This window comes from Coregonus lavaretus (assembly GCF_964263955.1).
Source record: "Coregonus lavaretus genome assembly, chromosome: 14".
Lineage (NCBI taxonomy): Eukaryota > Metazoa > Chordata > Actinopteri > Salmoniformes > Salmonidae > Coregonus > Coregonus lavaretus.
This window is the reverse complement of record NC_140001.1, coordinates 27,715,325-27,728,340: the sequence shown is the minus strand read 5'-3', so window position 1 is coordinate 27,728,340 and position 13,016 is coordinate 27,715,325. Positions and strand designations below refer to the sequence as shown.

Here is a 13,016-nt window from a genome sequence, read left to right as displayed (position 1 = left end):
CCTACATTGAATCACTACACCTGTCCAACCAAGCAATTTAATCCCATAATGTTTCTTTTTTTTAAAGCTGGAAACTCAGCAGTCCAAGCTCAATAAACAGTTGCAAGATATGAAGCAGAGGTGAGAAACTGTGTAGAAACATGGTGTGTATAGCTAGCAGTGTCTCTATAGTGCTGTTTCATTTCCATCCAAAAATTATCGTGGCATTGGAGACTCCCAACAGTTCTGCAATAAAGCATGGATGCTTGCATCAATTTGCCCTTCATCAACATGGCATGTCACGCTTGTGCTCTGTCCTACATGCTCTGTTTGCTAACATCCTCTTCTTTTGCCTTTCAAAGCTTGCCCAATAACACCTTCAGGTACTTCCATGCCTTTTTAATTGTTACATAACGTGTCATACTGTTACCTTAGGAAGGTAAGAGGAACTCAATGCTCTTCAATGAGTAATCCCTCTAATTCACTTGCTTTTCATCTCATATTTATTTCTCATTTTTTCAAGCTACTTTATGCTGTAGACTCGAAGTTCACATGCTGTAGATTATAAATGGTAATGTTGACTGCCTTCAACTAAATGTTCTCACCCCACCAGTTTTTTCCCAATGTATAACACATGCTTGATTACACCATTGGATAACACATGCTTGATTACACCATTGGATAACACATGCTTGATTACACCATTGGATAACACATGCTTGATTACACCATTGACATTGGATCTCTGTTTGTTTTCAAACAGATCCATCACGTCTGTCCAATACCATGCCTGTTTTATCCACAGGAGGCATAATAATGGCCGGAACGGAGCAAACGGAGCTCACCGTCGCTTTTCTTTCTTTTGTGTTCTCTGTCTTGATGTTATGCCTTTGTTGCCCTTTCAGCAGACTTCATCTTTTCATTCCATGCTTCTGAATTAGATTCACAAGCACACTTCTATGTATATACAGGTAACTGCCAAAATAAAGGAAACACCAACATAAAGTGTCTTTAATAGGGCATTGGGCCACCACGAGCCAGAACAGCTTCAATGCACCTTCGCATAGATTCTCCAAGTGCCTGGAACTCTATCGAAGGAATGCAACACCATTCTTCCACGAGAAATTATATAATTTGGTGTTTTGTTGATGGTGGTGGAAAACGCTGTCTCAGGCGCCGCTCCACAATCTCCCATAAGTGTTGGGTTGATATCTGGGCCCAGTTTTATCTATCTGGATTTCGCCTATCGGATAGGATTAAATGCATAGAAATAAAATGAATAGAACGGACAAATCATTGACTTGAATGGGGACTTATTTTCTATTCATTCTATTTCTATGCATTTAATGAAAAACTGGGCCCTGGTGACTGAAACGACCATGGCATATAGTTTTCATGCTCATCAAACCATTCAGTGACCACTCGTGTCCTGTGGATGGGGGCATTGTCATCCTATGGGGTAATAGCCATGGTAGCCAAAATAACGGCCTGCCAAGCATTTTTATACATGACCCTAAGCATGATGTTAGGTTAATTGCTTAATTAACTCAGGAACCACACCTGTGTGGAAGCATCTGCTTTCAATATACATTGTATCCCTCATTTACTCAAGTGTTTACATTAATTTGACAGTTACCTGTGTGTGTACAGTACCAGTCAAAAGTTTGGACACACCTACTCATTCCAGGGTTTTTCTTTATTTTTAAAATGTTCTACATTGTAGAATAATAGTGAAGACATCAAAACTATGAAATAACACATGGAATCATGTAGTAACCAAAAAAGTGTTAAACAAATCAAAATATATTTTATATTTGAGATTCTTCAAATAGCCACCCTTTGCCTTGATGACAGCTTTGCACACTCTCGACCTTCTCTCGACCTTCTAGGCAGAGTTGCAGAGTTGCAAAGAAAAAGCCATATCTCAGACTGCCCATCTTAATCTTTTATTTTTATTGGCCAGTCTGAGATATGGCTTTTTCTTTGCAACTCTGCCTAGAAGGTCAGCATCTCGGAGTCGCCTCTTCACTGTTGACGTTGAGACTGGTGTTCCATAAAAAAAATCAGCCGTTTCCAGCTACAATAGCCATTTACAACATTAACAATGTCACACTGTATTTCTGATCAATTTGATGTTATTTTAATTGACCCCAAAAAAATATTTCGAAAACAAGGACATTTCTAAGTGTATATACAGTGGGGGAAAAAAGTATTTAGTCAGCCACCAATTGTGCAAGTTCTCCCACTTAAAAAGATGAGAGAGGCCTGTAATTATCATCATAGGTACACGTCAACTATGACAGACAAAATGAGAAAAAAAAATCCAGAAAATCACATTGTAGGATTTTTTATGAATTTATTTGCAAATTATGGTGGAAAATAAGTATTTGGTCAATAACAAAAGTTTCTCAATACTTTGTTATATACCCTTTGTTGGCAATGACACAGGTCAAACGTTTTCTGTAAGTCTTCACAAGGTTTTCACACACTGTTGCTGGTATTTTGGCCCATTCCTCCATGCAGATCTCCTCTAGAGCAGTGATGTTTTGGGGCTGTTGCTGGGCAACACAGACTTTCAACTCCCTCCAAAGATTTTCTATGGGGTTGAGATCTGGAGACTGGCTAGGCCACTCCAGGACCTTGAAATGCTTCTTACGAAGCCACTCCTTCGTTGCCCGGGCGGTGTGTTTGGGATCATTGTCATGCTGAAAGACCCAGCCATGTTTCATCTTCAAAGCCCTTGCTGATGGAAGGAGGTTTTCACTCAAAATCTCACGATACATGGCCCCATTCATTCTTTCCTTTACACGGATCAGTCGTCCTGGTGCCTTTGCAGAAAAATAGCCCCAAAGCATGATGTTTCCACCCCCATGCTTCACAGTAGGTATGGTGTTCTTTGGATGCAACTCAGCATTCTTTGTCCTCCTAACACAACGAGTTGAGTTTTTACCAAAAAGTTATATTTGAAGTTTCATCTGACCATATGACATTCTCCCAATCCTCTTCTGGATCATCCAAATGCACTCTAGCAAACTTCAGACGGGCCTGGACATGTACTGGCTTAAGCAGGGGGACACGTCTAGCACTGCAGGATTTGAGTCCCTGGCGGCGTAGTGTGTTACTGATGGTAGGCTTTGTTACTTTGGTCCCAGCTCTCTGCAGGTCATTCACTAGGTCCCCCCGTGTGGTTCTGGGATTTTTGCTCACCGTTCTTGTGATCATTTTGACCCCACGGGGTGAGATCTTGCGTGGGGCCCCAGATCGAGGGAGATTATCAGTGGTCTTGTATGTCTTCCATTTCCTAATAATTGCTCCCACAGTTGATTTCTTCAAACCAAGCTGCTTACCTATTGCAGATTCAGTCTTCCCAGCCTGGTGCAGGTCTACAATTTTGTTTTTGGTGTCCTTTGACTGCTCTTTGGTCTTGGCCATAGTGGAGTTTGGAGTGTGACTGTTTGAGGTTGTGGACAGGTGTCTTTTATACTGACAACAAGTTCAAACAGGTGCCATTAATACAGGTAACGAGTGGAGGACAGAGGAGCCTCTTAAAGAAGAAGTTACAGGTCGGTGAGAGCCAGAAATCTTGCTTGTTTGTAGGTGACCAAATACTTATTTTCCACCATAATTTGCAAATAAATTCATAAAAAATCCTACAATGTGATTTTCTGGAAAAAAAATTCTCAATTTGTCTGTCATAGTTGACGTGTACCTATGATGAAAATTACAGGCCCCTCTCATCTTTTTAAGTGGGAGAACTTGCACAATTGGTGGCTGACTAAATACTTTTTTCCCCACTGTATATACACACAGTGTGTGTGTGTGTGTGTGCATGTATATACAGCTGTGGAAAAAATTAAGAGACCACTGCAAAATTATCAGTTTCTCTGGTTTTACTATTTATAGGAATGTGTTTGGGTAAAAATAACATTTTTGTTTTATTCTATAAACTACTGACAACATTTCTCCCAAATTCCAAATAGAAATATAGTCATTTAGAGCATTTATTTGCAGAAAATGACAACTGGTCAAAATAACAATGCAAAGAAAATGTTCATGTTCATTTTTAAACAACACAATACTAATGTTTTAACTTAGGAAGAGTTCAGAAATCAATATTTGGTGGAATAACACAGATTTTCAATCACAGCTTTCATGCGTCTTGGCATGCTCTCCACCAGTCTTTCACATTGATGTTGGTGACTTTATGCCACTCCTGGCGCAAAAATTCAAGCAGCTCGGCTTTGTTTGATGGCTTGTGACCATCCATCTTCCTCTTGATCATATTCTAGAAGTTTTCAATGGGGTTCAGGTCTGTAGATTGGGCTGGCCATGACAGGGTCTTGATCTGGTGGTCCTCCATCCACACATTGATTGACCTGGCTGTGTGGCATGGCACATTGTCCTGCTGGAAAACCAATCCTCAGAGTTGGGGAACAATGTCAGAGCAAAAGGAAGCAAGTTTTCTTCCAGGACAACCTTGTACGTGGCTTGATTCACGCGTCCTTCACAAAGACAAATCTGCCCGATTCCAGCCTGGCTGAAGCACCCCCAGATCATCACCGATCTTCCACCAAATTTCACAGTGGGTGCGAGACACTGTGGCTTGTAGGCCTCTCCAGGTCTCCGTCTAACCATTAGACGACCAGGTGTTGGGCAAAGCTGAAAATTGGACTCATCAGGGAAGATGTCCTTACTCCAGTCCTCTACAGTCCAATCCTTATGGTCTTTTGCAAACCTCAGCCTGGCTCTTCTTTGCTTCTCATTGATGAAGGGCTTTTTTCTAGCTTTGCACGACTTCAGCCCTGCCCCTAGGAGCCTGTTTCGAACCGTCCTCGCCGTGCACTTCACCCCAGCTGCCGTTTGCCATTATTTTGTAGGTCACTTGATGTCTTCCTACGGTTGTTGAGTGACATTCTAATGAGTTGGCGGTCATCCCGGTCAGTAGAGTCGTTTTCGCCCTCTGCCGGTCTGTAGCTTTGTTGTCCCCAATGTCTGGTGCTTGACCTTGTTCTTATGGACTGCCGTCTTTGAAATTTTAAGGATGGAAGCAACCTGACACTCACTGTATCCCTCTGCCAGTAAAGCCAGAATTGAACTCTTCTTTTCCTCACTCAAAACTTTCCTTTTCAACTCTTTTGGCATGGTCAATAGTTATTTTTTGATTAATATTACCTTTGAGGTACTATTGGCAATGTTTTTACCATCCAGCTGATCCTATTGCAAGAGGATAGTGATGACCACAGCAGTGGTTTTTATACTTTTCCTCGTTAAATAAGATATGGTTCATGTGATCACCTAATCAGTACCTAATTCAGTAGAATGAGGTGTGCCTGTGTTGGAATTCAACAGATACTGGAATGGAATGGCTGTCATACATGTAGAGATGCTGATTTAAGAAAAATTTGCAGTGGTCTCTTAATTTTTTTCACAGCTGTGTATATATATACTGTATATACGCATGCATACATGCATAAATACATACATGACCAAAAGTATGTGGATACCTGCTCGTCGAACATCTCATTCCAAAATCATGGGCATTAATATGGAGTTGGTCCCCCCTTTGCTGCTATAACAGCCTCCACTCTTCTGGGAAGGCTTTCCACTAGATGTTGGAACATTGCTGCGGGGACTTGCTTCCATTCAGCCACAAGATCATTAGTGAGGTCGGGCACTGATGTTGGGCGATTAGGCCTAACTCGCAGTCGGCGTTCCAATTCATCCCAAAGGTGTTCGATGGGGTTGAGGTCAGGGCTCTGTGCAGGCCAGTTAAGTTCTTCCACACCGATCTCGACAAAACATTTCTGTATGGACCTCACTTTGTGCACAGGGGCATTGTCATGCTGAAAAAGGAAAGGGCCGTCCCCAAACTGTTGCTACAAAGTTGGAAGCACAGAATCATCTAGAATGTCATTGTATGCTGCAGCGTTAAGATTTCCCTTCACTAGAACTAAGGAGCCTAGCCCGAACCATGAAAAACAGCCCTAGACCGTTATTCCTCCTCCACCAAACTTGACAGTTGGCACTATGCATTGGGGCAGGTAGCGTTCTCCTGGCATCCGCCAAACCCAGATTCGTCTGTCGGACTGCCAGATGGTGAAGCGTGATTCATCACTCCAGAGAACGCGTTTCCACTGCTCTAGAGTCCAATGGCGGCGAGCTTTACACCACTCCAGCCGGCGTTTGGCATTGCACATGGTGAACTTAGCCTTGTGTGCTGCTGCTCGGCCATGGAAACCCATTTCATGAAGCTCCCGATTAACAGTTCTTGTGCTGACGTTGCTTCCAGAGGCAGTTTGCAACTCAGTAGTGAGTGTTGCAACCAAGGACAGAAGATTTTTACGCGCTTCAGCACTCGGTTGTCCCGTTCTGTGAGCTTGTGTGGCATACCACTTCGCGGCCGAGCTGTTGTTGCTCCTAGATGTTTCCACTTCACAATAACAGTACTTACAGTTGACCGGGGCAACTCTTGCAAGACAGAAATTTGATGAACTGACTTGTTGGAAAGGTGGCATCCTATGACGGTGCCATGTTGAAAGTCACTGAGCTCTTCAGTAAGGCCATTCTACTGCCAATGTTTGTCTTTGGAGATTGTGCTTGATTTTATTAACCTGTCAGCAACGGCTGTGGCTGAAATAGCAGAATACACTAATTTGAAGGGGTGTACACATACTTTTGTGTATACAGTGGGGAAAAAAAGTATTTAGTCAGCCACCAATTGTGCAAGTTCTCCCACTTAAAAAGATGAGAGAGGCCTGTAATTTTCATCATAGGTACATGTCAACTATGACAGACAAAATGAGAATTTTCTTTCCAGAAAATCACATTGTAGGATTTTTTATGAATTTATTTGCAAATTATGGTGGAAAATAAGTATTTGGTCAATAACAAAAGTTTCTCAATACTTTGTTATATACCCTTTGTTGGCAATGACATAGGTCAAACGTTTTCTGTAAGTCTTCACAAGGTTTTCACACACTGTTGCTGGTATTTTGGCCCATTGCTCCATGCAGATCTCCTCTAGAGCAGTGATGTTTTGGGGCTGTCGCTGGGCAACACGGACTTTCAACTCCCTCCAAAGATTTTCTATGGGGTTGAAAAACCTGGAGACTGGCTAGGCCACTCCAGGACCTTGAAATGCTTCTTACAAAGCCACTCATTCGTTGCCCGGGCGGTGTGTTTGGGATCATTGTCATGCTGAAAGACCCAGCCACGTTTCATCTTCAATGCCCTTGCTGATGGAAGGAGGTTTTCACTCAAAATCTCACGATACATGGCCCCATTCATTCTTTCCTTTACACGGATCAGTCGTCCTGGTCCCTTTGCAGAAAAACAGCCCCAAAGCATGATGTTTCCACCCCCATGCTTCACAGTAGGTATGGTGTTCTTTGGATGCAACTCAGCATTCTTTGTCCTCCAAACACGACGAGTTGAGTTTTTACCAAAAAGTTCTATTTTGGTTTCATCTGACCATATGACATTCTCCCAATCCTCTTCTGGATCATCCAAATGCACTCTAGCAAACTTCAGACGGGCCTGGACATGTACTGGCTTAAGCAGGGGGACACGTCTTGCACTGCAGGATTTGAGTCCCTGGCGGCGTAGTGTGTTACTGATGGTAGGCTTTGTTACTTTGGTCCCAGCTCTCTGCAGGTCATTCACTAGGTCCCCCCGTGTGGTTCTGGGATTTTTGCTCACCATTCTTGTGATAATTTTGACCCCACGGGGTGAGATCTTGCGTGGAGCCCCAGATCGAGGGAGATTATCAGTGGTCTTGTATGTCTTCCATTTCCTAATAATTGCTCCCACAGTTGATTTCTTCAAACCAAGCTGCTTACCTATTGCAGATTCAGTCTTCCCAGCCTGGTGCAGGTCTACAATTTTGTTTCTGGTGTCCTTTGACAGCTCTTTGGTCTTGGCCATAGTGGAGTTTGGAGTGTGACTGTTTGAGGTTGCGGACAGGTGTCTTTTATACTGATAACAAGTTCAAACAGGTGCCATTAATACAGGTAACGAGTGGAGGACAGAGGAGACTCTTAAAGAAGAAGTTACAGGTCTGTGAGAGCCAGAAATCTTGCTTGTTTGTAGGTGACCAAATACTTATTTTCCACCATAATTTGCAAATAAATTCATAAAAAATCCTACAATGTGATTTTCTGGATTTCTTTTCCTCATTTTGTCTGTCATAGTGGACGTGTACCTATGATGAAAATGACAGGCCTCTCTCATCTTTTTAAGTGGGAGAACTTGCACAATTGGTGGCTGACTAAATACTTTTTTTCCCCACTGTATATAGTGTATCTACACTGAGTGTACAAAACATTAGGACCACCTTCTTAATATTGAGTTGCACCCCCTTTTGCCCTCAGAACAGCCTAAATTTGTCGGGGCATGCTCTACAAGGTGTCGAAAGCGTTCCACAGGGATGCTGGCCCATGTTGACTCCAAAGCTTCCCACAGTTGTCAAGTTGGCTGGATGTCCTTTGGGGGGTGGACCATTCTTGATACACACTGGAAACTGTTGTGTGAAAAACCCAGCAGCGTTGCAGTTCTTGATACACTCAAACCAGTGTGGCTGGCACCTACTACCATACCCCGTTCAAAGGGACTTAAATCTTTTGTCTTGCCAATTCACCCTCTAAAAATGGGGAAATTATATTTTATACTTATGTAATTGCTCAGAGAAAGTGATTCGGTTTAACAAGTAATACAAAACATTTCTCAAAGGTAGGGGTCAAAATTATTGACACCTAAAGATTCTTATAAATAAAGTAGTCAAAAGTTTAATATTTGGTCCCATATTCCTAGCATGCAATGAGTACATCAAGCTTGTGACTCTACAAACTTGTTGGATGCATTTGCAGTTTGTTTTGGTTGTGTTTCAGATTATTTTGTGCACAATAGAAATGAATGGCAAATAATATATGGTGGCATTTTGGAGTCACTTTTATTGTAAATAAAAATAGAATATGTTTCTAAACAAGTCTACATTTAATGTGGATGTTACCATAATTATGGATAATCCTGAATGAATCGTGAATAATGATGAGTGGGAGTTTCAGAGGGTCAAAGATCATACCCCCAAGACATGCTAATCTCCCCTGTTATTGGTAATGGTGAGAGGTTTATCAAGGGTGTCAACAATTTCAGACCACACTGTATATACTGTATAAAGATCGATCTTTACCAAACTTAAGCAACCGGCAACAGTTCATTGCAGGTAAAAGTCACATTATGTTGGCTGCTGGTGGTACTTCAATATACATTAGATTTAACACAGATTATGCATGGTCAATGCTCCACTAGTCCTTGTTGAAGTGGTTAAACTCTGTTAATCATAATTGTGTGTTGTCCTTGACAGAGAGACCACCTTGAAGAAACAGTTAGATGAAGAGAAAGCCTCCCTCCAGAAGTCCATCCATAAAAGCAGTGTCTTGATCTCCGAGAAGGATCAGGAGCTGGAGACCCTAAAGAGGGAGGTAAGAATTGGCGCTCTTCCCTATTTCTAGACATTTTAATTCCCTAGCCTCATGGGAGACTTCCTGGCACTATTTCTAAGCCAAAAAGCATTGGAGTAGTCTTATTAGATCTGGAGTTTTAATGAGTTCTCTTTTCAGGATAATGTTTTTTCAGCATTTGTATACTATATTCATTGTATAATGTATATGACATAATGTTTGTCTTTTTCCCTCTGAGCAGTTTTCAGTGCTGCGTGGGGAGAGCGCCACAGCGAAGACACTGAAGTCTACTGTCCAGTCTCTGGAGAAGGACAAGTCGCGGCTGCAGGAGCGCGTTCAGAGCCTGGAGAAGAGCCTTGCAGGAGGACAGGACACTGTTACCAGCGCCTCTGGTATGACTGGGCAGTCAAAGCTTAACTCTACAGATTGAGCTCCACTGTCACTGAATGCTTAATATGCATGTTTTCCCTTCAGGTGATGAAGCTCTGAACCAACTAAGGGAGGACAAGGAGTCTTCAGAGAGCCAGGTATGCATGACTTATTATGGCCCAATTTAGCAAAAATGGGTGCATAAAACACAACTTGGGTATGCCATTCAGTGTTTTTTTTACCGATATGTATGTTTTTGGACGATTCGTGCATTCACTTAATATATGTTTCCATACTATTGCCATATGACAAGCAGTGGATGTTTTGCATACTATGATCATGTCAACTTTCATATTGGCAGTGTTATGGAAATTACCTCTAAATTAATTCAATTTTTATCATGAAATGGCAACGAGGTCTCTGCTAAAACTCTGCTGAAACGGATGTCCATGTCTGCCAAGTCCATGGTTGGCAGTGTAGACTTCATTTAAATTAACTGTAGAACCTCTGACAATTGATTTGTTATGTGAAATCAAACCTTATTTTGGGGCCTCACAAACCTCTAAATCGCTTAACACAAAAACGATCATGTGCACTAAAGTCTGGTACTCTAATGTGTGGATTGGCCACTGGGAGTAAACGGATACCGGACTGCACTCTGGTCAAAGAGTGATGACAGACACAGAAACCCAGTCTAGGAGTTTAATGATGAAACAGAGTATACATGTGGTATTTGGTAAAAAATGCACAAATATCCCTGCAAATGAAAACAGTCTGATCTCCACAAAAGCCAACCGGACTGAGAAATAAGTTACGTTTTTATACTAACAATTGGTTGCCATGGTGAATAATCCAATGATAATTGATAGGACACATGAAAGGAAACAGCAGAAAGTTTACTGGAGTCTCTAAATGAAAATACTGGCAGATCAATTTAAAAAAAATCTAATCTAACAGGCTTTTATACATAGATCAGCATCACTTTACTTACTGTTCCAGGCTTTTTCAGTGATGTAGTCTAGCTGTACTGCTTGCCTACTATTTTCTCTGTCAGTGATGACTTGAGTCTGTTGTCTGGCATTAGGTGGGTCCTAATTTTCATCTGTTTTGTCTCCTCCCTCTCCTCTTCCTCATTTACCACCACCTCCTCTGTCACTGATGTTGGCAATGCTATCCGAAAATCAGGCAGCGGTTTGTTACTGTTTTTCTTCAGCTCCACTCATGCATGTCTATTTGTCTGTAGATTTCCCCACGGTTCTCGTTCTGTCTGTGCTGTTCTGTGTTCTGAAAAGAAATTCCTGAAAGTTCCTGTTGGTTTACATTTCTGGTCGTCTCCTAAGGAGGAATCAGGCCTTTTCTCTCACCTAATTTACCATAAGGATGTATTTACAATTAGCTTTTAGGGGATAACATTTTTTTTTACACCATATCCTATTCATAAAGGAAATGTACTTGAGTTATGATTTCCAGCAAATTAGCATGCCTGGATGCCACAATTTCTCATTGGTGGACGATCCAGAGTTGTACTGTTCAGTGTTGCCCTCTTTACTCTTGCTCAAGCCAGGATGTGGGGTTTGTTTTCATAACTTAGGAACTGGACAAACACGTTGGTGAAGGTTATGGTTCACTGTTGTTCTTGTAGCAGGGTGGGTTGGGGAAAGGGGTGAATTTATGAATGGCTTGTGTGATATTAGCACTCAATGAGATGTGGATGCTGTTGGATGACCTGTTGTTTATGTGTTCCATTTGCCAAAGTTCTAAGTTGGCAACATTTATGTTTAACTGAAGTTTGTGCCGCATGAGCATAAAGAACTGTCACTGTCCGTGATATCCCTTCTTGTCTGGGGCAGATTGAGTTCCTGAACTCTGTTATCGTGGACCTGCAGAAGAAGAATGAAGACCTTAAGGGCAAGCTGGAGAAGATGGCAGAGGCTTCCCTTAATGGGAATAATGCAAGAGAGCTTGATAACTATGACGGGTCAGCCTTCTCCCATGCTATTAAACACTAACCCTGAGTCAGAAAAGTTCAAGCCCACACTAACCTCATGTTTTTCCTTTTTTGCTAATTTTATTAAGTTAGTTCAGAGCATAAAGCAGTATTTCTATTTTAACGATTCATCATAGTCCAAATTGCCATCAACCCCCCCCCCATTTGTCTAGTCTTCTGTACATACTCACGGCCTGACCCTGTATGTCTCCCACCGTCTCCTCAGCGGTTTTAGTGAAGGTCCCTCCAAAAAGAAGGTCCCACCAAGGCTCTTCTGTGACATCTGTGACTGCTTCGACCTCCATGATACAGAAGACTGTCCCACTCAGATGCAGATGCCGGACTCCCCACCCCACACCACCTACCACGGCAGTAAGGATGAGGAGAGAGCTTATTGTGACATCTGTGAGACCTTTGGCCACTGGACTGACTCCTGTAACGACGACCAGACCTTCTAATCTAAAGCCTTCGAGAACCATCTTTGGTACAATCTCAACTTTTGCACATACAGTACCAGTCAAAAGTTTGGACACACCTACTCATTCAAGGGTTTTTCTTTATTTTTACTATTTTCTACATTGTAGAATAATAGTGAAGACATCAAAACTATGAAATAACACATATGGAATCATGTAGTAACCAAAAAAGTGTTAAACAAATCAAAATATATTTGATATTTTAGATTCTTCAAATAGCCACCCTTTGCCTTCATGAAAGCTTTGCACACTCTTGGCATTCTCTCAACCAGCTTCACCTGGAATGCTTTTCAAACAGTCTTGAAGGAGTTCCCACATATGCTGAGCACTTGTTGGCTGCTTTTCCCTCACTCTGCCGTCTGACTCATCCCAAACCATCTCAATTGGGTTGAGGTCGGGGGATTGTGGAGGCCAGGTCATCTGATGCAGCACTTGTTGGCTGCTTTTCCTTCACTCTGCCATCCGACTCATCCCAAACCATCTCAATTGGGTTGAGGTCGGGGGATTGTGGAGGCCAGGTCATCTGATGCAACACTCCATCACTCTCCTTCTTGGTCAAATATCCCTAATACAGCCTGGAGATGTGTTGGGTCATTGTCCTGTTGAAAAACAAATGATAGTCTCACTAAGCCCAAACCAGATGGGATGGTGTATCGCTACAGAATGCTGTGGTAGCCATTCTGGTTAAGTGTGCCTTGAATTCTAAATAAATCACAGACAGTGTCACCAGCAAAGCACCCCCACACC

The 13,016-nt window shown here is 42.2% G+C and overlaps 1 protein-coding gene across 5 annotated transcripts in view; it reads left to right on the top strand.

The window, feature by feature from the left end:
- The window catches only part of LOC311141288 (CAP-Gly domain-containing linker protein 1-like), a 51,661-nt gene extending 39,315 nt beyond the window's left edge, over positions 1 to 12,346 (top strand). For 3 of the 5 annotated variants that reach the window (XM_084176572.1, XM_084176575.1, XM_084176571.1), the window contains 6 exons: positions 68 to 120; positions 9,341 to 9,458; positions 9,679 to 9,829; positions 9,912 to 9,964; positions 11,657 to 11,784; positions 12,020 to 12,346. In XM_084176572.1, the coding sequence (XP_084032698.1) occupies positions 68 to 120; positions 9,341 to 9,458; positions 9,679 to 9,829; positions 9,912 to 9,964; positions 11,657 to 11,784; positions 12,020 to 12,251 (735 nt within the window). In that variant the 3' untranslated portion in view covers positions 12,252 to 12,346. Of the gene's footprint in view, positions 1 to 67; positions 144 to 9,340; positions 9,459 to 9,678; positions 9,830 to 9,911; positions 9,965 to 10,991; positions 11,785 to 12,019 lie in introns of those variants that run through there. The other 2 variants (XM_084176573.1, XM_084176574.1) reach the window with 2 other exon arrangements.
- The last annotated feature ends 670 nt before the right edge of the window (positions 12,347 to 13,016 follow it).